Source organism: Eubalaena glacialis, chromosome 4, assembly GCF_028564815.1.
Source record: "Eubalaena glacialis isolate mEubGla1 chromosome 4, mEubGla1.1.hap2.+ XY, whole genome shotgun sequence".
Lineage (NCBI taxonomy): Eukaryota > Metazoa > Chordata > Mammalia > Artiodactyla > Balaenidae > Eubalaena > Eubalaena glacialis.
In genome coordinates this window covers 14,436,096-14,462,542 of record NC_083719.1, presented here as the reverse complement: position 1 = coordinate 14,462,542, position 26,447 = coordinate 14,436,096, and the positions used below count along the sequence as shown (strand labels likewise).

The 26,447-nt window shown below is 45.2% G+C and overlaps 1 protein-coding gene across 1 annotated transcript in view; it reads left to right on the top strand.

Annotated features, from left to right (window-relative positions):
* MYO10 (myosin X) overlaps window positions 1-26,447 on the top strand; it is a 212,048-nt gene that overhangs the window by 82,034 nt on the left and 103,567 nt on the right. Inside the window, exons 3-4 of the mRNA XM_061189146.1 lie at window positions 10,975-11,133; window positions 26,035-26,222. Coding sequence (XP_061045129.1) covers window positions 10,975-11,133; window positions 26,035-26,222 — 347 coding nt within the window. The remainder of the gene's footprint in view (window positions 1-10,974; window positions 11,134-26,034; window positions 26,223-26,447) is intronic.

The following is a 26,447-nucleotide window of genomic DNA, read 5'->3' as shown; positions in this document are numbered from 1 at the left end:
TGGAGTTAGGTTTTAGGTGACAGACGCAGGTGCTCAGTATATGACCTCAGCATCCTCGAAGGGCGGCTGGTGCTCATCCCTTTAGCGGACAGTTAGTAAGTAGCCACTGGTGCCAGATGTTTGACTAGGCAGTGAGGACCCAGAGGTTTTCATGAGGCCCAGTCCCGGTCCAGTACAAGGATGGCAGCTCACTCCCAACTGCTGTAGACATCACGATTTGCCCTCCTTCACTGGCCCATCTGCAGCCCCAGATCCTCATCATGGTAGCCCAGGAAATCAGTCACTTCCACCCAGGAGCTGAAAGTTTGGCTATGCCCGGTTCCTAGGCAGAGGTAGGAGAGGGGAGATTACAGCGTAAGGTGGTGACAGGAGAGGGTTCTGTCCAAGGTGCTGTGGAAGAGAAGGACACTGCAGTCAGGTGGGGCACGGTGGCTGAGGTGGGAAAGAGGGGTGACCTGGAGGAATGCAGGACAGACCCCAAGAGGGTTCACCGCGGTGTGGAAAGCAGGGAGCGTGGGAGAGGGGGCCAGAGACTGATGCGTCTGGAGAAGCAGCAGGAGCCCCTCAGGAAAGGCATTGTAGGGAAACCACACTAAGGAGATTATTGCTTATCCTGGAAGTGATTGGGAACAAACCGTGAGAGAACTTCAATCAGGGCGCGATCAGATTACGTCACTGGTAACAGTACCTAACAACGGAAATATCTGAGTTGCTCACTCAGTACCAAGAACTGTACCAAATCCTTTATGGGCATTGTCTTACTCCTTTCTCTCCCTAACACTCTATGAGATGTAGGTATTATTATTATCCTCGTTTTGTAGCTGGTGCAGCTGAGGGTGAGAAAGCAGAGTCAACGGAGCAAGTTGAGATTGCTCGGCCTATCGACAGCAGAGTGGGGTTCAAATCCATCCAAGTCTATGCTGTTCAGACCTGAGTGGCATCCCCTTCAAGGTCCTAGTCGATCCCAGTTTGGGAAACACCAGCCAAAGAAACCAAAGTTTCATCTCTGGAAGTTTCTTTCCATTCTAAGTTATCAATGCCTGGAAAAATTGTCATTAAAAGTAGTAAAAACATTTTTTTAATCATTAAAGTTAAAACTCAAAACTTTTCTTAGCCTCCAAATTGAGAACCACTGGATTCATACCACGGGAGTCTGGAGGCAGAGAAACTAGTTAGGAAGCAGTTACTGGGGTCCAGGTGAAACATGTGAGTGGTGAGAGCCGAGGCAGGAGGAGGGAGTGGAGAGACAATGGAATCCAGGTGGTGTCGGTCTTTTAATCAATTGCCAGGACTTGGAAGATAGGCATGGTGGCCAGCAGAGGGGAGGGATTTTAGGTGGACTTCGGTCTCTCGCTTGGGAAGCTGACAATGAGAGTGTCATTCCTGATGTGGACGAGGTCTGTTTGTGTTTTGGGGTTTTTTTTTTTGAGGTGCTTTTGACACATCAGGGTGGTTTGGAATTACAGGAATGGAGATTCTATACCAGAGTTCAAGTTAGGGGTCTGGACTTGTAACTGGGGAAGAAGGGATCAGAAAGGGGCGCTTGAATTAGAACAAGCACTAGGACGTTAGGACAGAAGTAAAGGAACTTCAGACGCGAGAGCTGGTCAACCATTTGTCTCAAGAATTGGGGTTCCTGGGCTTTCCTCCCTTCCCTGCTTCTTGCTTTGTAAAGTTTCTCTGGGCTGAAACTTACTATGTGTAAAATAGGTGGGTTAGGAAAGCCCTTTCTAATAGCTGGTGACCCTTGGGGGAGGTTTATTATTTCGTTTTGTTTTTTGTTGTTGTTTTGAAAGTTCTACAATACTCATTTTTAAAAGATTCATTGAATTAGTTATATGCATCCAGATATGTTCATTGATAATGATTTTGATGGGACTGATTTCTCTTTAAGCCTAGAAATGTTTAAAAACTTTAGAAAACAGGGAAAGTCATAGAAAAGTATAAAAAAACAAAAAAAACACCAAAAGCTTGTGACCCATTATTGGAGTTCTGATATATTTTCTTCTAGGCTTTTTGCATGTATTTTAAAACTTGTTTTTTAATTAAGCTTTTTGTTTTGAGACCACTGTCGATCCACGTGCATTTGTAAGCACTACTATGGACAGATCCCATGTTATTACCCTTTTACCTGGTTTCCCTCGATGATAACATCTTGCAAAACTGGACCACAGTATCGCAACCAGGGTATCAGATAGGTGAGATACAGAACCTCTCCATCGGCACAAGGATCCAGCAGGCTACCCCACGCCCCACCCACCCCTCTTAGCCTCCAGCAACACCAGTCTGGCCTTCATTTGCTCTAATTGGCTCATTTCAAGAATATTATGTAAATGGAATCATACAACATGTAAACTGGGATTGGCTTTTTCAGCTTTTGCCCGTTACAGATAAAGCTGCTCTGAACATTCACGTGTAAATTTTTTGTGCCGACGTAAGCTTTCATTTATTCAGAACAAATGCCCAAGAGTACAGTTGCTGGTGTGTGTGTGTGTGTGGGTATGCGTATGCCTCTGTGCTTGCCCTTGTGTGTGTTTAAAAAAATAAACCTAGGATTATACCATAGGTGTGCACAGTATAATTTCATCATAAATTTACCTTAGTATACCTCTATAATGAAAACACATTAGAAAATAGTGATCTTTTTCTTAACACTGAATTCAACGTGGAAAGATTAGCTTAAGGAGCATGAAGATCGTCCTTTTCAGGGTAGATTGGGCCCGCCTGGTGGTGGCAACAGCGAGAAAGCTTTAGAAGACATAACCTAGCACAGCTGAAACAAGCGTGATTTTTCTTTGCGCAGAAGATTTTCCTGAACTTTTCTCTTATGGAAAAAAAAAAAAGTAATAGAGTTTAGCATTTAAAAGAAATCTGTACAGGGACTTCCCTGGCAGCCCAGTGGTTAAGACTCTGGGCCCTCATTGCAGGGGACACAGGTTCGATCCCTGGTCGGGGCACTAAGATCCCACGTGCTGCACGGTGTGGCCAATAAATAAATAAATAAAATAAAATAAATCTGTACATAATTCTTCTATAAAATCACAATTCCTAATGTGTGGAAGTGCCGATTTGAGATCTTATTTTCCCTAATATGCAGATAGTCTAGGATGTTCTTTTGTGTGTGCGTGTTTGTGTATTAGTCATTCCTTCCAACCATGCCAGCTCACTGTGCCCCTTAACTTTTTTCTCTGCGGGTCACCGGGGAGGGGTCAGGGCCAGTGCATCGTCTGGGCCTTCCTTCGGTGCCGGTACAAGTGAGCGAGCTGCTTTTCGCACTGCTGGTGGTGTAGCGCGGCTCTGCGGGTCCGCGGGCAGATGCGCCGTCCACAGGTTAGCTTCCGGGGTGTCCTAGGCTTCTTGGACTCTTAATCCTCTCCGTCTGCCTGCACACTCCGCAGTGTCCTCGGAGAGTTCAGCCTCAGTGGTCAAGACTGACCGTTAGTGACTGGTAGCCGGAGCCTCCTGACTTCGTTGGGTTGGACGTATCACCGCTGATGCTTTTGGCAGTGGTATTTGTGCACATGAAAGCAGGAAGACACCCTCCCTTTGGGGGACAACAGTCTGTGTAGCGATCGCTTCCAGTGGTGATTCAGACACCGCTTTCACGTGGAGTTTCTAGAAAGTTGGCCTCCTTGAATTGCATTTTGTAGTGAGATTTGTTCTTTAATCTCGTCTCTCGAACAGCAGTCTCAGTGTCACATTTGGTACTGACTTGTCCGTGATGATGCATAGGTACAAGTGTCTGCCCCCCTTAGCTGCTTACGTAGCCCTCGGTCCCTTAGGTCCGAGGCCAAGTGCCACTGCCGTGCACAGAGCCCCCGCCTCAGCCGCCTTCTGCTACGCGGATGCCCTATGCTGTGTCTCAGCTTTGTATCGGCTCTTGCCTGGCTGTGGTCTGTCCCACGTGGCCAGTTCCCACCCGACCCTGGGACTTTCCTCTGTGACAGACCCCACCGTGTGGTTAGGATTGCCTGTTTATTTTTCTGATCCCTCGGTGGTCAGTAAGCTCTTTGAAGGGGGCCATTTAATTCATCATTGTATTCCTGGGCTCCAGCTCACAGCCTGGCACGAATGACCGAGGGAGCTGGACAGAGTAAATAAATGAAAAATCACGGAATAAGTGAGGGATTAAACCCAGCACACTGGGAGGGCGGTGCACAGTGTGTGTTCCCCTCCCCCTCTCCACTCCTGCTCTCCTTCAGAGGGCCAGGGTTCTTAAACATTGACTCCACTGAACGTGCCAGGGATTGCCAGCCAGTTAGTGGCAGAGCTAGAATTCAAAAGGCTGCCTCTGACCTAACGTCCCCCTAAGGTGGGATGCACCTTTTCCATGATCCCAAGGAATTGAATGCTAGCTGTGCTGTGTGCTATTGGGTAGGTTTCCTAACTTCTCTGAATCTTCTTGAGTTGATTCTTTAAGAAATGAGCAACGGTGTTTCCTCCCCTGCTGAGGATCAAGTGTGCCTGACGCATGCAGCCAGGGCTCAATGAGTACCAGTGCCCTCTATCCACCCCTGTTTGCTATTTTGGTTTTATACCCGAATGTCATGCACTGCGCCATACTGGGCATTGAAAACCCACTGACAGTTTAAATGACTTAATCTCACAACCCGTTTGAGTCTTTGAAAAAGAAAATAATCTTTGTTTTATCTATAATTAGAAGTCAGTTATCTCACAAACTCAAGGGGGAGGTTAAAGTCACAGAATCTTTATTTATATAATGATCATTTTACCCCCCTGTGCCATGTAATTAAGATGACAAATGTGAGCCGAAGGCAAAGCACTGGTGCCATTTTTCCCCCCACACACTAGGAGAGTACACATGTATCATGTTGCCTTTGATTAGATTCTAATGGAAATTTCTAGCGGATTTCACATTTTTGTGTTCCAAATACTTTCTCCAGTCTCCTGGGGCAGCAGCAAAACAGGCCAAGGCAGAGTTTCAGTGAAGTAGGTGGGTTCCTTCTGCAGCCTGTCCTAAGATTATAGCCAATGAGGGCTGGAGTCCGTGAAGCTTGACATGAGGAAGCTTGTTTTGGGTTTACATGATCACTCACTTTGGCCACACGTCAGGAGGCAAAGGTCTTAACCTTTCTCGTCGATCACGCTTTAATTCATGAGCCAGTAAACGAAAGAAAGATGGAAAGAAAATTAAGAGAGTCCTCCCCCCTGAAACAATGTGGAGTTCCAGAGAAAATCTAAACAAGGCCAGCCAAATTTGTGCAAAGGGATTAAAATGGAAGAAGAAAGCATTGTGTCAAATAGTTTTCAGCAGATACCGTGCTGGTCAAGATCATCGTAAAAAACGTAGAGCTGAATGAGCCGCTCCCCCTGCCTACCCTCTCCCGCCCCTCACAGCTGGTGTTCAGGCCCTTGTCTGAGGAGTAGGGGTCCCTCTGTCTCTAAGACTCTGGATTCTTTGCTTAGAGAATGTTCTGCGTTGTTCCTTGCACCATGACCCCCTTATAGGAGTTGCTCCCTTTTACTAAGCCCTCGTTGGTGCCAATTGCTGTGACTTTTACTTACATTATGTTCTGTAGTTTTCAAAGTAATTCTATGAGTAAGGATGATTATCATCATTTTTCTTTATCAGTGGGGAAAATCATGGGCCAGGAAAGTTAAGTGTCTGGCTCATTGTTCCTGAGCTATAAAAGCATAGATCTAGGAAAACGGAGTCCAGCCAGATCTGACTCCAAGGCCATGTTTTGGTCATTACCCAACTCTGCTTCTCCTTGTATGTTATACCCATTTTGAAGGCCAGGATCATTTATTCAGTATTTATTGAGTCTGTATCGTGGACCAAGGCTGGGCACTGAGGAACAAGATAGGCATGCTTCCTGCCTTTGTAGAGTTTTCAAACTGGGTTTTCACGATAGTGAGGTGTGAAGTCGGTTCAGAGGGTCACAACTGACATTTAAAAGAAATAGAAAATATTGGGATGCACCAAACATGGTGGTGTTTTACGAAACTCGTATGAAACTCTGCGTATGGTAGTTTACAGTGTGAAACACATTTTCCCCTGTAGGTTGTGGTCCAAAGAGTTGAAAGATACTGACCAGAGGTTTCAGAGTTGGGGGTGAGATGGTTTTGAAACGAGGAAGATAATAGGTTAGATGAGTGATTACAAACCGTCATAGGAGCTATGAAGACAGCACACGTGCTAGAATAAGGAGGAAGGTGGCAGGGTGTCTTTCAGACAAGACCCCTGGTGCCTTCTGAGAGGGTAACATTTGGGCGGAGACGTCAAGGAGGAGAGTAATGGGATGTCAGTGGCCCAGAACAGCAGGTACAAGAACCCTGGGTCAGGGAGACAGAGATGGAAATAGTGTGGACCATATTGTCTGACTATAATGACGTACAATTAGAAAATAATAACATCTGTAGCTCTACAAAACAGAAATAGAGTTGCAGATGTAGAAAATAAACTTATGGTTACCAGAGGGTAAGGGGGGGAGGGGTAAATTGGAAGATTGGGATTGACATATACACACTGCTATATATAGAATAAATAACTGATAAGAACCTACTGTATAGCACAGGGAACTCTACTCAGTACTCTGTAATGGCCTATATGGGAAAAGGATCTAAAAAAGAGTGGATATATGTATATGTATAACAGATTTACTTTTCTATACACCTGAAACTAATATAGCATTGTAAATCAACTATACTCCAATAAAAATTTAAGAAAGAAGAAAATAATAAAAAATATAAGCAAACCCCATTGCCTAGTAACCATCATCATCTTTATCACCATCACCCTTTCTAACTTGGGCCAAATACGAATCAAAAACTAAATTATATAATATTGTCGTGCTGACCTTTGATTTACCTCTATTAAATGTTTTTATTTTTAAAATTGTTTCCAAAAGATTTGTCTTTATTTTAGGAAAGGTTTTGCTTATGGCATTGGCTGACTCATCAATTTTTCCTGGTATGTACCTAGACATCTGGTTGGATGGCATACCAGGGCATTCCTAGACTGCGGTATCTCCACCTTGGCTTCCTGACATTTGGGCTGGATAATTCTTTGATGTTTATAGCAGCACTCCTGGCCTTTACTGACTGGATGCCAGCATCCTTTCCCCTCTCCCACAGTTGTGACAACCAAAAATGTTTACAAAACTTGCCAACTGCGCCCTGGGGGGCAAAATTGAGAACTGCTCTAGAAGAAACGCCAGGCTCACGGGAGATGAAGTTGCCCAGATTAAGAACACCCTCTATCCCATCTGTCCATCAGGAGAGGACATGATGAGGGTTTTTTGGTTTTGTTTTTTTTTTCTTTCTCTTTAATCAGAAAAGTTACATTTTTATGACTGGGGGTTCTAACGAATTGTAATAAGGAAAATCTGTGTATATCACTATAGACAATAAAAACTCTCATGTAAGCATGATGGGGGTTTCCTGCCATATTTGTACTATCCTAAGATTAAAATAAAAGGGGATTGATAATGGCTCAGCTGTTTTTTTAATCTAATTAATTGACTTCATGCCTTTTCATTTTTTCATACAGAAGTGGACCCAGCGTTGGGCAGACCTTCTCTGAGTTGTTTTTCCAATCGTGTTGATTGGTGGCCTTTGTTCTGCTCCCACACTTAATCCAGTCTGTCTTGTGACCAGTGGCTTGTATTTCTATAACAGGAGCTATTTGTTCTGAGGCCCCATTTTTTCTAAATTGATTTCCTGTCTATTAATCGTCTATATTTTGCTCCTTAACCATACCACCTTTCTTCTAGTATATGCCCCATCAAAGTCACTCAGTTTATTTTGAGTTGGGTTTTGAGGAATTCATTTTGTTATTGTGTTTTGGCTGTTGTTTGTTTCCAAAAATTTCCTGTAAAAAGAATTCCATTCTTTAAACCTAGAATTTTCTTTTTTGCTGTTTGGGGATTATCTTGTGCAGCCAGTACGCTGTTCGTTGTTTCTTAGGAATGACTGTTAGTAGTTTGGGGGGGCTCTCCTTAAAAATTCTTGAATAAGATTGTGAGTCTTATTAATCCTTTGAAATATTTCCAAATTAGGTGTTTATTCAACCAATGTGCTTTAACACAGTGAATGCAGGGGGCTGTTTCCATTCCTTACTTCCTTAGGGTTCTACTTTGATGTTACGTGATCAGTGAGGTATCCTCAAACACTTAACATAAAGTAACCCCTCTGGGTGCTTAATCACCTTATACTCATTTGTGTCTTCATAGATATTCATCACCATCTGCGCGATGCTGTGTATTTACTTGTCCATTTCTGTTTTTTCCTTGCCTTTACTGGAATGTAAGCTGTATTCCTGATGCTTAGAACATACCAGTAAATATTTGCTTGAATGTATGGATTTTCCTCGTTAATTTATCAGACACTTATCAATGTGCCAGGCACCACTGTAAAATCTTTACAAATATTAACCCATCACTGAATGGATGGTTCTCCCTGCCTTTCCTTCACAAATACATTTTCTCTACTATCCCATTTTCCTTTGAAATAGTCACTGTTTTGAGCAGCTGCAGGCCTCTGTCTTGGCATGATGGTTCTGTCTTTTCTGTTCACAGCCTCTTGTTTTCGTAACTGTTATCTTCCATCATGATTCTGTCTCCCCGAGGTCAGGAGAAGGAATAATGCTAGTTCTCTTGATTTTCCCACTCCTGGAATGGCCACGTGCCCACATCTGTGTGTGCCTAAAAACATACGAGGAAGTCAAACGTACGAAGGTGGGGACTCTATTTACAGTTTTAGCCATTTTTTCAGAGACCAGGTGCCCAGCTGTGAGCTGCTTACTTGGACTCATGCATTGTCTTGCTGTTCCCAGAGCGTTAAAAAAGACAATGAAATGTTTACATATTGACATAGTATTTAGTCGTTATATAAATCTTTAGTGTCACTTGTAGGGTGTGTATGGTTATTTCCAAAAAGCAGAATCACTAGAAATACAGACAACAATTGTAATATTCTAAATTATTTCTATCCTCAAATTCTGGAATTCTCAGTATACTCAGAGACGATTAGTAGAAGAAGGGTTCACTCTGGGAAGGACTTGCTGATGTGGAGTGAGTCTGCAGGGGCTTGAGCAGGAGACAGTTGTGCTGGTGCCATGTCGTCTTCCCTACAAGAAAATTGTCCTGGGGAACTTGTGTAACTGCCTTGCCCTCGTGTTGGCAGGAGCGCTGAGCCGGCAGGGTGAAGAGGTCCTCCTGGTGCTGGGTGCAGAGGGTGACACGACACCGCTTTGCACCCCTCAGCTGGCCATGGGTAGCCTCACGGTCACCGTAGGGGAAAAACCCAAGTACACTGCTCAGTTGTAGTGTTTCCGGAAAACCTGCCCGGATTGGCCCCATAGGCATAGAGCGAGCTGGGGAAGGGCAGGGAGTTTCAGCCGTTCACTTCTGGCAGTTTCCAGGCTACTCTCAGCCTAAATCTGTTTCTTTAATTTTCCTCCATGGTGTTGATGAGTTAAAGTGAAGGGCTGGTGTCCTAAGTGTTCCTACACTCTGGAGTTTCCTGCGCATTTTTCTTTAATACCTAGTTATCCTGGCTGTGGCACAGCCCACGTTGCACGCACTCCCTCAGTGGCCACAGGCCTGTCCTACCCTGTGGGGCGCTTACGTGGCACAGTGGGCACCTCGCCGGGAGGCGGGGACCACACATCTCCTGGCGGATGTCTGGGCGCAGGAGGCAGCTGGGGAAAGTGGCTGGGCCTCAGAAGAGATGTCTGGGGTCTGCCCTGGCCTCAAGCAGTTTCTCAGGACTGGTTTTGACTGACTCTTGTGGTTCATGTGGCAGAAACGCCACGGCTGAAGTTTTCATTTTTCTCTGGAAAAATAAAACGTGCCACTTTTCGTGGCTTATGGAAACCATTGGGTTGGTACTTCTGCCTTTCTTAGTGTGTCATTCCCTTTTGCAGTAACATACTGTTTGTTGCCATGAAGGCAACTGGTTGATATTTTAAAATAGAGTTCCCCAACCTGCAGATAATATTCGAAAAAGTTGTGTGTATGTGCACACGTGAGCATGTGTGCGTATGAAGACTGCATTTTTCGTGTTATTTACATCTTGCTTTTACATCTTGGTGTTTGTATTTTAAGGATGAATATAGTAAAAGTATACAATGAATAAATAGGAGGTAGCCTCCATCACTGAATGATTGTTTTATGTACAGGAGTTTGTAAAACTGGTCAAACTGGTCAGTGGATGGAGCTGACTGGATGTGATTAATCCTCTACCCAACCAGTGGTGATAAAAGAGCCCTGTGTAGATTTGAGAAATACACGCACATTCTGTGATCAGTCCTACAGTATCAGAGTTGTCTTGTGTACACGCTACAACATGTATGCAGCACTCACCACTGGTGTTCGGAATTTAAAGGAAGACAGGCTGTCAAGCCCGCAAACCGATTGTATTTTACATTTGAGAGGATTTGTTTTGCCTAAAGATCACATGAATGCTGTATATCTCAGTTGAGAGGGGATCGTGTCCAAGGATATTTTTCAGACGTTCCTGAGGAGATGTGTTCCAATGTCTGAACAAATGTACAGACTATATGGTGAATTTATGTAACACTTAAATTGAAGGGCTTTATTAGGAAGCTTTGAAATATATCACATGGTCCTTTGAATATATTACACAGTGAAATCAAATTACTGTCTGAAAGCTTGGTCAGCCAGCTTCTTAACTGTTACTGCTTTATATCAGTGGTAGAAAAGTGAACTGAAAATTTATCATTTCTGTGATTCCCAAAGGATGTTTAGTGCTTGAACTATTCATGTCTTTTAGGAACATCTAATGTCAATTTTCAAAATAATTGCTACCTTTAAAAATAGGTAGGTGGTATAAAGGAAATGAAAGAGTTCTCTGCAGTCTGTTTTTTGCTGGTGGATTCTGGATCTTTTTGCTGGTACTGTACTGAGGTCGTATTGTAAGTTGGGGAAACGTCTGTGGAAACCGTTCATCGCTGATAACTCAACCGTTGAATTCATTCCCCCCCATCAGGTATTCACATACAAGCAGAGCACAATTACACACCAGAAGGTAATGGCTATGGACCCCATGGATGAGGAGGGCGTGGATGACATGGCCACCTTGACTGAGCTCCACGGGGGTGCCATCATGCATAACCTGTACCAGCGCTACAAGAGAAACCAAATCTATGTAAGTTCCACTTTCATGCCCTTAAAAAATCCCTCCAGTTCAGTTTTTTTTTTTTTTTTTTTTTTTTTTTTTGGTCATGCAGTGCGGCATGCGGGATCTCAGTTCCCCGACCAGGGATCGAGCCCACACCCCCTGCAGTGGAAGCGTGGAGTCTTAACCACTGGACCGCCAGGGAAGCTACCCAAATCCCTCCAGCTTGAGTCAATGTTTATTTTTGTCTTCAGAGAGTATTTCCTTTAGAGAACCTCTAGTTAATCTAAGTAAAATTATGTTTTCAGGTGTTTTGCCAAATTAGAGACTGGATCCATAAATCATGTTCTCATGTTGATTGCCTCGACTTTATGAGGGGGATGACTTTATATCGAAGGGTAATGTGACCTCCTTCTTGTGAGTGCATTCTCTTCGTAAGTGTTCTGTTTCATAAAGAAGTCACGCAGAGTGGTTTGACTTCCTCAATTCATGGCTGGGGGAAAATGTGGCTTTGCAAACAAGCAGAGCTCAAGCTTTTTTTTCTCATTTTCTTGATTTCTCTCCTTTTATGGATTTTCACTTTTTTTTTCTGGCTCTGGAGCCCATCTAGGGGGATATTTATTTATTATTTTTATACGGTTTTTAAAGGTTACTTTCCATTTACGGTTATCACAAAATACTGGCTGCGTTCCCCGTGTTGTACAGTACATCCTTGAGCCTACCTTATACCCAATAGTTTGTACCTCCCACTCCCCCCACCCCTATATTGCCTCTTACCCCCTCCTCACTGGTAACCACTAGTTCTCTATATCTGTGAGTCTGCTTCTTTTATGTTATATTCACTTGTTTGTCGTATTTTTTAGATTCCACATATAAGTGATATCATACAGTATTTGTCTTTCTCTGTCTGACTTATTTCACTTAGCATAATGCCCTCCAAGTCCATCCATGTTGCTGCAAATGGTAAAATTTCATTCTTTTTTATGTCTGAGTAGTATTCCATTGTATGTATGTATGTACCACATCCTCTTTATCCATTCATCTGTTGATGGACACTTAGGTTGCCTCCATATCTTGGCAGTTGTAAATAATGCTATGAACATTGGGGTGCATGTATCTTTTTGAATTAGTGTTTCTGTTTTTTTGGGATTATATACCCAGGAGTGGAAGTGCTGGGTCATATGGTAGTTCTATTTTTAGTTGTTTTTTTTTTTTGAGAAACTACCATACTGTTTTCCACAGTGGCTGCACCAATTTACATTCCCATCAACAGTGTATGAAGGTTCCGGGCTTCCCTGGTGGCGCAGTGGTTAAGAATCTGCCTGCCAATGCAGGGGACATGGGTTCGAGCCCTGGTCTGGGAGGATCCCACATGCCACGGAGCAGCTGGGCCCGTGTGCCACAACTACTGAGCCTGCGCTCTAGAGACTGCGAGCCACAACTTCTGAGGCCGTGCGCCACAACTACTGAAGCCCGCGTGCCTAGAGCCTGTGCTCCGCAGCAGGAGGAGCCACCACAATGAGAAGCCCACGCACAGCGGCGAGGAGTAGCCCCCGCTCGCCGCAGCTGGAGAGGGCCCGCTAGCAGCAACGAAGACCCAGTGCAGCCAAAAATAAATAAATAAATAAGACAAAACCAAAAAAAACCAGTGTATGAAGGTTCCATCTAGGGGGATATTTGGGTTCAAGGGAACCCATCTTATTTGTGGGATTGCTATTTTGATTGGAGGCATGTCCTTGTATAAAAGGCAGTCGTGCACATTTTTCCCTTAATTGTTATGAAGTGTGACTGTGCTTATCTTATAAAAGTAATATCTAAAAATCACTTTTATAATAATCCCTTTTTGACATTAAAGTACATAAATTACTTTATCTGTCAAGAAAGATTGACCTGCAGATTTTCTCTTTTCCATCTGCCTGTTAGTCTTTATAATAAACTGGGCAACTGCTTATAGGTGTTTATTTTTCAAGTCACGTTCAAATTCATAGTTTTTTTAAAAAAACACCAAATTTTAATACTGTAAAAACCCTTGATGTTTTAGTAATTTTTGTTCTTTAGGAGTTAATGTTTAACTTTGGCAGTATGCCTGTGATTATGATGAATAACAATATCAGCCTTTCCAACAGCTAGCAGGTGCTGAGACTCAAGGCCCTCTCTGTATTGGGGTTCCTCTAATTTATCCTCCCTTACACCAGGAGAGGAGAACTGGGAAAAAGGAGGAATTAGATATTTGTGGGTTTAATGTGAAATTTTCCTCAGCTTTAAAGAAAGGATGTTTATTTGCCTTCTTTTTAGATTGGAAAAGTATCATTTTTGCCAGATTGACCTAATGTTTGCCAAATGTCTTCAAACAGCCCTGCCTAGAGAAATTCAGTCGCGTTTTAGTCCTCTGACTGGCTGCGCTTACATTAAGTCCGTACATTACGGCATTTTCCATATGTTCTTCAGAAAAGGTAGCATTCATACACGTTTATGTAAAAATGGCTGTGTATTCCATTCTGTGCACGTGCTTGCAGAACACACGTGCATTTACTCCCCTCTGTTTGCATCTCAGAAACCTCCTTTCCACCTCTACTGGTGTCCAGGGAACCGTGTACCGTGCTTGCGTTATTAGCATTAAGTATTTGACACTGCCGTGTAACTTTGTTTACAGAGCAGTTTCCTTGCTCGGTTGGCCAAGGACCTATTTTGTCTTTCTTGAGCCAAGGACAGTGCAAGGCACCTGGCAGTGGTGCGATAAATGTTTGTAAAACAAATGCCATTCATATTAGAAATAACATAGTTGATGATAAAGGTGAAGCTAGATTTAAAATTTCTTTATTGGTATCTGTCTTTTACAGGTGACTATTTCAGAACTCATATTCTTCTGTCTGTAGATGCAAGTTCTTGTTACACATTTAGTAGTCAAGAAAAAGTAAGTCAATTAGCAGGAAAAAAACTGCCGAAGAGGCTTAAAAGGCAGAGCCTTTTAAAAGTCTGTTCCCCAGCCCCACCATGATGATGTTGTAAACCTGACAGCTTAAATTGCCCAGTAAACCACGTGAATAGGATCTTGGTCTTTTTTCCTGGGATGAAGACCTTTTCCCTCTCCTTTGAGGGAAAAACACAGGATTTTTTGTACATTCAGTTTACAGCTCAGTTCAGTTAATTATACCCTTATATGCCTTCCTTTCGGGACCTAGATAATTGTGTTATTATCCATGTAGCAGCCACCTCGATTTTCATTGCTGAAGCTGTTTGCAGTGGGTGCTGGTACCTATCGGACTCTGCCCCATCGAGACAAAACCACCACCTTTGAGGAAAGCACAGCCTTTTCACCTCTTATCCCAGCTCTGAGTGATGCTTGTCCATATCTTTAAAAGAGGAAAAAAATGACTTGACTTATAACAGAGGTGCTGTATTAGTTTTCTTTTGCTGGCTTAACAAATTACCATAACTGTGCCAACTTAACAGAAAGGAATTTTCTTGCAGTTTTGTAGGTCAGTCTGAAGGGGTCTCACCAGACTAAAATCGAGGTGCGGGCATGATGGCGTTCCTTTCTGGAGCCTCTAGGGGAGGGTCAGTTTCCTGCTCTTACCTGGTGTTGGCAGAGTTCAGCTCCTTGTGGTTGTAGGACTGAGGTCCTCGTTTTCTTGCTGGCTGGCTGCTGATTCCGAGCTGCTAGAGGCCCCCTTCCTTCACATTCAAAGGCAGCAACCCTGGATCTAGTCCTCATGCTTCAAATCTCTTCCTCCTTTCTCCTCATCTCTGACTGCAGCCAAGAAAGGTTCTCAGGTTTTAAAGATCCGTGCAATTAGATTGGGTTCACCTGGATACTCCCCAGTCTCAGAGCTTACAACTTGAATGTATCTTCAGAGTCCCTTTGCCTGCAACATCATGTAGTCTCAGGTTCTGGGAATTAGGTGGACATCTTGATGGGGCGGAGAGTGGTGCGTTATTCTGCCTGCCATAGGTGCCCTCCTTTGAGTCCTGTTATTGAGAAAGGACTCCTGGTCTCTCCCCCACCACTCTGGATCTTGCATTATTTGTTGGCTTTCTGGTCTGAGCAGCAGAGGTTGCTGGTAAGCAGACCCATCTCCAGGTAGGGGAGTCTGTTGTTTTGTGCTAAGAAGGACCATTAACATTTTTTCTCCTTGAGGGTCACCCTTATTGTCTGAGGACACCACCAGACCCCAGTAAAATATTTCTTCTAGCCTTTAGCATCCTCCGTTCAAATGTGGGTAGAGAGCTATGAAGGGGTAAAGCACTCAGTAGACAAACCAAAGTTGAGCCCACTTTTCTCTACTCACCTCGTCTTGGGCTCTGTAGTAACCATTTGATTTTTCTACGGCAATTAAAAAAAAGTTTTTTAAAGGTCAGATATCATAACCACCCCCCCAATCTGACAGGGCTGTTTTACAACAAAATGGCAAGTGAAAGCACTTTAGGAACTTTGCTGACCTTTGTACCTCTCTCCCCATCTTTCTCATCTAATACCACCAGCTCTTTATTTGGCAAGTTCCTGCCTGGAACTTGGCGCTGCTCCTACCAGGCACAGATGCTGTGCAGACCTCCGTGTCTGTAGATCTCCATGACTCCAGCCTTGCCGCTGGTCCTGTTTGGCTCTGACACCCGGGTTAGAGCAGCTCTGCTCTTTGCATTGCATGAGCCCCTGCCTCATGCCCTAATACTGGATTCCCTTCCTAGAAAGCCAGGCTCTCATGTCTAACACTCCACCTTGTCAGCTTTTCTCATCCTCTGGCGACTTCCCAGATGAGAACTCTGCTCAACACGTCAGCTCCCGACCTGGGACCCCACCCCAGACTTCCACCCTGAGCCTCTTATCTGTGAGCTTCCTGGCACCTTGGAGAGGGTCCCGTGAGTCCCACCCTCCTGTGTCTCTTCCCACCATTGATGAGACCTGGTGGGGACAAGTACCCACACCTGTAAGTCCCTAAAGACTCGGAGAGGAGGGGTATGTGTCGTACAGAGAGATAAGAGATGGGGAGAGGGAACAAATAGGTGGGTGAGAAAGCCGGAGCTGGCCGTGAAGAGCCCTGTGGAGGGGGCGGCAGTAATGATACTGCAAAGGAGGGATGAGAGTTGATCAGGAGGAAAGGCTAGTGAGACGCCATCCATGAAGGTGGAGAGATGAGAGTGCATTTGGTGCGATGGCCTCACTAAACTGGGAGAAGGTTCCTTTGCTGATGGAATCTGGTGTGTGTTGGGGAACATCAAATAATTAGTGGGATAGGTAGGTTGGAGTCAGGACACCTTTAAAAGCAGTGGTTCTCAACCAGGTGATGTGACCCCCAGGGGATATTTGGCACTTTCTGGAGGCATTTCCGGTTGCCGTAGCTAGAGATGCTGATGGTACCTCGTAGGTAGAGGCCAGGCATCTGCTAAACATCCCAAGGTGTGCAGGACGGCCCCACCACAAAGAGTTATCTGGCCCAAGATGTCAGTCATGCTAAAAACGCTACCTTACTTAAAGCTAGGCAGCAGCGTTTGGGCTTGGTGGTAAAGAGGCTACACTGTCCTTGTTAAAGGCTTTTGAAGAGAGAATTTCCCTGAGAAAAAATTTAGGAGGGTTGATAGGGAAGTGATGTGGTATAGTCTATAGAGGGTAGATCGGCTGGGAGAGTGTGGCAATAATTCAGAGGTGTAGAGATGAGCGTTTTGGACCAGAGTAGAGATGGCGGTGAGCGAGAGGAAATTAGATACGAGACGTGTGGCGGAGGAGGTGAAGGAGCAGGGCTGGCGGTGATGACGCCCAGCCTTGTCGGGCCCTGATGGCCCTGCGCGCAGTGCTGGCAGCTCCGCCAGGAGAGGAGAGTGGGCGAGACGAGCTGGGTTCTGGATGCCTGTTGCATTGTATTCTCTGGAGCCCGGATCACTTCAGATTCTGTACCCAGCGTCTACACACCACGTGGGCCAGAGCAGCTGAGGCTTCTGTTGTACTGACTGTCAGCTCCGGGTCCACAGTGGAGGAGCAGCCAGGCTGGCTCCGTGGTGTGGCAGTTTTGTTTTCTGCCCAGTGGAAGAGAAACACGTTGTCTCCATCATAAGGTTCATCCTGCTCTGGGTCAGTTGCATGGGCGAGCCTCCTCTCCCAGCCTCTAAGGAATGGCTGGAAACACATCAGGGTGAGGCCTCAGGGAGCCTTGGGGCTCGGCTGCAATTATGGGCTTGGGGAGGCTCCAGAGGAAGCCCTGCTCTCTTCCACCCACCTCATGGGTTCGTTTGTTGGTCTTGCCGGACAAACAGGACAGAGCTGAGAGTCAGACGAGCCCATTTGAAGAAGTGGGGCTGTGTCTAAAGATAACTGCTGGTGTAAGCACAGAAGATGCTTCACAGCTCATGTATTTTTAGGTGTTTCAAAAATATACTCCTCCGGTTAGGTGGCCTTCCAGACCGAATCTGTAAATGTGTTTGATGTTGTTCCTGAATTAACTTCGAAGCCTGCAAAAGGTGTTGGCAGGCAGCAGCCAGTTGAAGACGACGTGTGGATTGCAAGTGAGTTCACCTGGGCTGCCCGCAGTGTTCACGCCGGGCAGGGCAGGCTGTGGAGTTCACTGTTGCAGGCCTGCAAATCTAAAGCTGAGATTCATTTCCTTGAGTTCAGTCTTCCCAGAGAAAATTTTTGGGGGTTGTTTTCTGTCCCTTTCCAAAGCCAGTGTCAAGTAACAGCGCGCCTCTCATGGATGGCCCGAAGACCGGATGGCCAGCAGGCTTGGCATTTGTCTCATACCAGGAACAGCTGAATACAGTGTGGTTTGTCAGGGTGTTTTTTTTTTTTTTTTTCCCACATGAAATCAAGACTGGTGTTGCCAAAAGATGATTGTAACCATCTGTTTGACTCTGTGTATTTTTAAACTTGACCAAACATTTATGCTCTTGAGTTGCCATTTCTACATCGGCACATGATGGTGGCAATTAGGAACTTTGTTTTTGTTAATTTTTTTTTCCCTTTCCTGCCTCTTTTGGGTCAGATTCCTTTCAACAAGGAGGGAATATGAGTCAGAAATTCACTCAAATTAAATGGAAATGTCATTTCTAAATATAAGAGCTTGAATTTAGTAACATCTTGAGTTATCGGTTGTGATCAAGTTTTCTTTTCAACCAACTTGCACGCTTAACGGTTTTAATTGTTTAATTGGACAAGGATGGCAAGTAATTTTGTTAGGGAGAAGGTGGCTGTAGAGCACGAGAATGCAGTTAAAACAGGAACCTGTTTGGTGGATTGGCAGTGAATTTGTGTGCCCCTAATATATCTATGTTCATTCAGCCCTGCCTGTGTGCCAGGCTGTGTATGAGACTCCAAGGATGCAAAATTCATCTTGCTCATGGTAATTGTTTCTTGAAAGATTGAATAAATGAAAGGCGCTGTCCCACCAGGACCTCCTAGCTTATTGATGAAGGCAGACACAGCAAATCTTTGACAGTAGCTCAGGGTGACAATGAGTGTGATAAAAGTGCTGGGAACACAAAGAATGAGCATCGCAGGAAGAGGTACAAGGGGGTCAGAAAAGAATTTCCAGCTGAGGCACTAATTGTGCCGAATTTTGAAGGAATTCCTAGAGGAATTCATCCAAGAGGGAGGGTGGCTCGTTCCTGGCAGAAGATCAGCACGAGCACAGATTTCAAATAACGTGGTGCATTTGTCCAGCTGCAGGACATGCAAGATGCTGCAGTGAAGGTTGCGTGCAGCTGGCTGGCAAGGTGGTCAAGAGCAGGTGAAGAAGGGCACTGTGTGTGAGTTAGTGACCTTGAATTCATTTATGAAGGCTGGTAGGGGACAGTGTCAAAGGTGAGTTTTGGGAAAACTCAGTCTGGCTGCAGGTGATGGATGAGTCCAGCAGGTATAACCGGTCTAGGAGGAGAGGTGACCAGCAAACCAGATGGGAAATGATGGGGTTCCAAACCAATCCTGGGGGAGCTGGAGTATGAAATATGCTAAGAGGTAGAATCTAGGTGTTTGATTGGGTTTGGGGGCGGGCAGGAGGCTGACTTTTATAGGATGACTGCTAGGTTTCTGGATCAACCATTTGGGTAGACCATGGTGCCATCTGTGAAGATGTGACTGAGAAGAGGCAGGTGTTGGGGGAGCTCAGCCTTGTCCATGCTGAGTTTGGGCTTAGGAGCATCCAAGTGGAGATGCCCAAGCAGGCCGTTGAGTATACAGATCTACAATTTAAAACTGAAGCTGCATTCAAGATAGAGATCTGGGGAAGTAAGTCATGGCTATGTTTAGCTGTGATGATCGAGAGAGAAGGAAAGAGGAGAATGGTGGGTGGGGAGTAAATCTGGCTAGTGGTTCCCACTTTTTTTTGTTTTTAATTTATTTATTTTATTTTTGGCTGCGTTGGGTCTTCGTTGCTGCACGTGGGTGGACTTTTCTCTGGTTGTGGCGAGCGGGGGCTACTCTTCGTTGCGGTACACAGTCTTCTCATTGCAGACTTCTCTAGTTGAGGAGCATGGGCTCTAGGCGTGCAGGCTTCAGTAGTTGTGGCACACGGGCTCAGTAGTTGTGGCTCACGGGCTCTAGAGCGTAGGCTCGGTAGTTGTGGCGCACGGGCTTAGTTGCTCCATGGCATGTGGGATCTTCCCGGCCCAGGGTTCGAACCTGTGTCCCCTGCATTGGCAGGTGGATTCTTAACCACCGCGCCACCAGGGAAGCCCGGTTCCCACTTCTTAACAAGTCCTTCCCTTTAGAAGAGTTGTGGCACTGACTTGAACCAGTTTCCCTAGTACATTTCAGATTACTTGATCTCCATCCAGCTTTTCAGACCCACATGATGAAAAGCCATTGTAGTTTTGTTTTCATTAACAAAAACTATAATACATACCTGTGACTTATGTAATACTTTCACATGGTAATCGGGTGGGGTAACAGAGGACGTATTATTATTACTGATTGGAATCTCGAGCCTAGAGGGGTTAAGCAGTGTACCAGGGAAGGTAGGTCCAGGGTGAGGACTTCAAGTCTTCTGACTTGACCAAACCTTGCTATCTCCATCATTTCTTCCTGTGTTGGCGTAGTGGCTTCCCAACAGTAACATGGATCCTCCGTTTCTACCAGCAGAGTGCATCTGAGGCCACTGGGTCACTTTTAGTGTTCTTAGTTATACTCAATTGTTTTTGGTGGGGGACTAGATATAGGTATTATACCCTTACGCCTTTTGAAAACCTTGAATTGGTAGATTCTGCACTGAAGCAATGCAGCGCATTTCTCCCAGTGTTTCATAGCAATAGGCACTGCAGCTGTTCCAGGTTATTAAAATGGGCAAGGAAATGTATTTTTTTGGTGAGTTATGTGGAACTTTTCTGACTAGAAAAAAAATTTTACGTGCTTCAAAATAGAATATACTTTCTATTTCTGAAAAGCCATTAAAATGACCAGGAGATTTATATTCGTGGAATTTGGAATCCAGTATGAGGAAACCAGCACCTGGCCCCTCCTGGTGTTTGAGAGTTGCACGTATCCAGAGTTCCAAAGTGCATGGCCTTATCATGGTGGTTTTGGGGCAGTAATAAAAAATACCCTTTTAGAGAGTGACCAATGGTACAAGCATGGAACACACTGTTGTCTCACAACTCTTAAGATTTCTTACTGCATTGTATCTTTGCCTCACTTGGTACTTAACTTAACAGCTCGGCTCTTCTACCCCCTCCATTCCCAGTTTCCATATTTACTTACATTACATGTTGAACTTTCCTTATTATTCCGCAAATCTCTTACCCATGCAGCCTTTGTTTTAATGACAAAATAATCCATGCAGAGTGGTATGTTCAAAGTAGGGGGAGAGAAGATAAAGGTGCCCCGGCTGTAATTATTTTTGCTGATGGACCTCAACCATTTCACCTAATTTGAATAAACCAATAGGAACTGTGACTTTTGCTGCCACGTTGTTTTACACATTCCTTTTAGGGAGATTCAGAAGTACCATTTGGCACGAATATGGGCACAAACAATGAAAACTCAGTGAGTTAAGTAGCTGAAGCGGTCCCCACTCCTGTAACTGTCAGGAGAATAATTCATTAGGACTTGGGTGCTCAGACTCTCTTCCTGAATATTCCTGTGGGTCAGCCCTGAAGATTGTGGGAGCTGTTTGAAGAGTTTTATGCAGGAGAGTTTTTGTTTTCAGATGTTCATTTGTCACATGTGGAGCTGGGATTGAACATGCAAGACCGAGTGGGAGATCAGTGGGGAAGGAGGCTTTTGGGGACATCTGAGCAAGTGAGGCCAGGGCGGCGGAGATGGAGAAAAAGGGGGGTGATTCTAGAGTTAATTGAAAGTGGGGTGTACAGCACATGGAGACATTGGCCACTGGCGACGTGGCTCTGGAGAGTCTGGGACGATTCCATGCTGTATGCAGGTGAGTGGGGAAGGGCGTCATCACAGACCTGAGGGCAGCACCCCACAGCCAGGATCCAGGATCCTGCCCTCACCCTCACTCACTGGCTCTGTTCCTTCCTCTGTCAGAAGAGGCAGAAACGTGGCCTCTGCGCTGCCCTCAGGTCAAGGTTATGTCGGAGCAAATGAGGGTGTGCGACAGTGTGTCTGGGTGGGTCAGATTGTCCTCTGTGTCTCACAGTTCTGAAATGTCAGTAAAGTTGTTTTGGAAATCTGTAGGCTTAATTGTCATTTGAAATCTGGTGACAAGCCTGTTAAGAAATGACTCAGGTCATTAGTGAGAAGGTGAAACAGTAAAGCGTGTGCATTTGTGTTTTAAGAGCCTAATTTATGTCTGGAACTCAGTGGAGGTGCTGACAGTAGGAGACATTTTTAACTCTAAATGAGGCAAGGTTTCCTATAATCTTAAAAAATAACTATTAAAAAATTGGATTCTTTCTCCATACCAGCCAAACACACATTTTATGTATTCTTTAGTTTGTTTGTTTTTTTTTTTAAAAGGAGAGATATCAGGTTATTGAGTTTGGGCTCAAATTCAGTCTGGTTTTTTGCTGTCCGTGTCGGCACATGTGAGTCCATTGGTTGAAGTTACTGTCAGCTACAAATTATATAAGATGGCGACTCAACAGTGGAACGGTCTTTAGACGTGTTGGAATGATTTTTGAGCCAGAGACACTGGCTGGGCATCAGCTCACGGGCCAGCACCCACTGCACGGCGGTGACCGGGCTCGGTCTGGGAAGGTACGTGATGCGTTAGGGGGTCCCCCCGGCGTGACCGCCAGCAGAATCCTTGCCACTCTGGGGGCTGCCTCAGTGCTGACCGTCTGCTGTTCAGAGAGGCCGGCTTCATTCCTCTGGAATCACCGGGAACTGGGTGCGAGGCAGACGTGTGTCATCTGTAACTGCCACACCGCCGACCACATTGTCCTTCTGAAACACCTTCCAGCTACTTCATTGGGCCAAGTGCAATGTGAATTACTCAAAAGTGAAACTAGGCGTTAGGACCATTGCGGATGTTCTGTCTTCATCTTTGGTAACAAGCCTTGGGTGTCCTGCCCGCGTACAAAATCCACGTCATCCACGCTGTCAGGGTGAGTGATACGTTAAGCCAGCAGTCCCCCACCTTTTTGGCACCGGGGACCAGTTTCGTGGAAGACAGTTTTTCCACGGACGGGGATGGGGGGGGTGATGGTGCAGGCGGTAATGTGAGTGATGGGGAGCGGCACATGAAGCTTCCCCGCTGCTTACCTCCTGCTGTGCAGCCTGGTTCCTAACAGGCTGCAGACCGGTATCGGTTCACGGCCCAGGGCTGGGGGACCCCAGCCTTAAGCCATGCTGGGAGACTAGTTCCCCAACCAGGAAGGGGTAGCATGCCTATGAGGTTTTGACCAAAATAGTCACTTTCAAAGGAAAGCTTTTAGTAAAAGGTTATGATGTTTTTCATGAGTGAATCAATACATTTTTTAAAAAGTCTCATCTCAGAATTTTACAACCACCATAGACGTATGTTATGAATGGGGAGTGCAAAAATTTTCACGATTTAGGCATGTTATTTTCTTAAAAAGGTATGTTCATGATGGATTACTCTTCTAACATTACTTAAATTTAATAGTCAAGCTGATGCCCTGACTGTGGCTCTTCTGTTTTACTTGTAGCTGAGAAAGGGGATCGACAGCACGCCTACCTATCTGTATAAAGAGGGACGGCACTGTCTTGACTTCTGCCAAAGTAGGAAAAAGAACATGTTTCACAGGAAAATGGACAGTCTTGATATTTCACAGAATAAAAATAATAATGCATACAACTACTGGAAAGGTAGAAATAGGCCTGACATTTTAGACCAACCAGAGGAAGGGGCCAGACACCCGGAGCCTCAAGCATCACGTACCTGCCTGCCTCACCTGTGCAAACAGTCGATGTAAAAGAAGCCACCAGGACCTGTGGCCAAGGCGTTGATGGAGGGTGTCTGGCATCCTCCAGGGAACCATGCGGTTCTCTGCTCTCCTTTAGAAGTAGGACCCTTTCCTTCCCCAGAGGAAAAAGCTTCCACCTTTCTTTCTGGCCACATCCTCCCCATGGTGCTATGACGGGGAAAAGTGGCCTCTCTAGAGAGTGGAGGTTTCCAAAGACCTGAACATTCATACATGAAAGCTCCACGTCTTTTAACTTTTTTTAAATTGAAGTGAAATTTACATAACAGAAAACTAACCACTTTAAAGTAAATTCAGTGGCATTTAGTACATTCAGTGTTGTACAACCAGCACCTCTGTCTAGTTCCAAAATGTTCTCATCACCCAAATGGAAACCTTGTGCCTGCAAAGCAGTCACCCCCCAGTCCTGCCTCGCCCCACCCTCCCCTCTGCCCATGGTAACTACCACCAAGCTTTCTGTCTCTATGGATTTACCTGCTCTGGATGTGTGAACATTTGTGTCTGGCTTCTTTGACTTAGTGTCATGTTTTCAAGGTTCATCTACGTTGTAGCCTGTATCAGTACTTCATTCCTTTGCACAACTGAATAATATTCCAGTGTGTGGAAGTGTACCGCATCTTGTTTACCCATCTATCTGATGATGGGCATTTGGGTTGTGTCCATCTTCAGGCTCTTGCGAATGATGATGCTGTGTATTTGTTGGAACACCTGTTTTTAATTCTTTTGGGTACATACCTAGGAGTAGAATTGTTGGGTCATATAGTAATAAATCTTTGACCTTTTTAACCTTGTTTTGGTTCAAAATATTTCCAAAACGTTATAGACCTCCTTACATTTGAAAACAGTTAAGACGGGACACACGATACTTGATGTTCCTGGCAGTCACTGTGAATATAAATGGTTACAAATTGCTATAATATGGTACAGATGCACTCAGGATGTTTAGACTTTCTGTCCAGTGTTTCTTGCTTTTCTTGTGCTCTGCTGTGTTGCCACCCCCTGCCGGTGAATGTGAAGAGAAGGCTCTGGAATTAGGTTGCCTGCATTCACATCTCACCTCTACCACTTACTGGCTGTGTGGCCGAATGCAAAATTTTATCACTCTGCCTCAATTTCTTCCTCTGAAAAGTAGGTGTAATAACACCGTGACCCTCCTAGGGTTATTGTGAGTGGTGAAAGGGTCAGGCCCTGTGTATTAGTCTGCTTGGGCTGCCATGACAAAAGACTACCGACTGGCTGGCTGAAACACAGACATTTATTTTCTCCCAGCTCTGGAGGCTCAAAAGTTTGAGATCAAGGTGTCAGCAGGGTTGGTTTCTCCTGAGGGCTCCTTCCTTGGCTTGCAGACGGCCGCCTTCTTCCTGTTTCTTCACATAGTCTTCCTGTGCACATACATACGTCCCCAGTGTTTCTTGGTGTACCCAAATTCCGTCTTCATATAAGGACGGGATTAGGGCCCACCTGAACAGCCTCATTTTAATTTAATCATCTCTTTAAAGGTCCAGTCTACAGATATACTTGCATTTGGAGGTACTGAGGGTTAGGGTTTCAATGCGTGAATTGGGGGAGGGGGCAGAATCAGCCCATAGCTCTCCATCAAGCCCGTGGTGCAGTGTATACACCACAGAAGCTGGCAGGTAGGTGGTGGTGGCTGCAGGGTCCTACCCCCACCCCTTCTCATCTGCTGCTTCACTTGTGTCTGACAATCAAACTTCGTTAGCCTTTCTTGAAGAAGGACAAGTGAGTAGTTTATGTCCATGTGGAGGAGGCATGAGGCATTTTGCTTTAATAACTCTGTAGCCTCTGTTTTGCTGCTCTGAAGATTTTGCTTAATTTCTGGCCTGGATTTGGTTCCAGAAAAGATAAGATTGCCAGTCAGCTATTTTCCAGATAAGTTACATGGCACTTCACGCGGTGTTTGAGATTACTGCAAGAATACCTAGTGCTTCCAAAATGGTCTTGTTACTTTTTAAAAGTTAAAGATATGTAACATAAAGTTTACCGTTTTGACTATTTTTCAGTGTACAATTCAATGTACTAAATACATTTGCAATGTTGTGCAACCATAACCACTGTCTACCTCCAGAACTTTCTCACCATCCCAAACAGAAACCCTGTACCCATTAAGCAGTAACTCTTCATCCACCACCCCGCCCTGTTTCTCTTATTTCTTTAATCCTGCCGTTTCCTAATAGCCCCCTGATGAAGATCGGGGTCAGGAGATCACTGGGGAATAGGGATTTGGGCCTCACTGTGTCACCATCCTCTCTCTTGTTTACCTTTCACTGCAGTGCTCTTTGAAATGGCTTCATTCCTTTGTACAAGATTTGTCCCCAAAGGTAAAGGAAAAATGTGTGAGTGGGGATCAGGAGTCACTGGTCCCCTTAACATACACTCGGCGGATTCCGGTAAAGCTCAGACAGCGGCTCTGGTGTGAGAGGTGGCATCTCTTCCCCCCCGGGCGTGGAGCCGCGCTGAGCTGCTTCTATCTCTGCCCCAGCGTGGGTGGCGGTGAGATCCTGTGCCCACCCACTCCCCGACCCCCCCAGCCCCGAGTGCCACCTGTAACCCGGGTGTCTGTCTCCCCACCCCCTGCCCTTGCAGACCTACATCGGCTCCATCATCGCCTCTGTGAACCCCTACAAGACCATCGCCGGCCTGTACTCACGGGACGCCATGGAGCGCTACAGCAGGTGCCACCTGGGCGAGCTGCCCCCGCACGTCTTCGCCATCGCCAACGAGTGCTACCGCTGCCTGTGGAAGTGCCACGACAACCAGTGCATCCTCATCAGGTAACCAGCCAGCAGCCACCACAGACACGGAGCCCGCTTATTAGCACATCAACCCCCAGATTTCTCGGATGGAGTTTTCCCTTTTGAATAGCCCGACAACTACAGCTTCCAAAAGACACGAGTTATTCTTTGGTTTATTCCAGTGGTCAGGCATGGTCCTTCTATTGACTTATGGAAACATTGCATAGTTCTTCCAAATTTAAAATATTTTATATATTCTAGAGC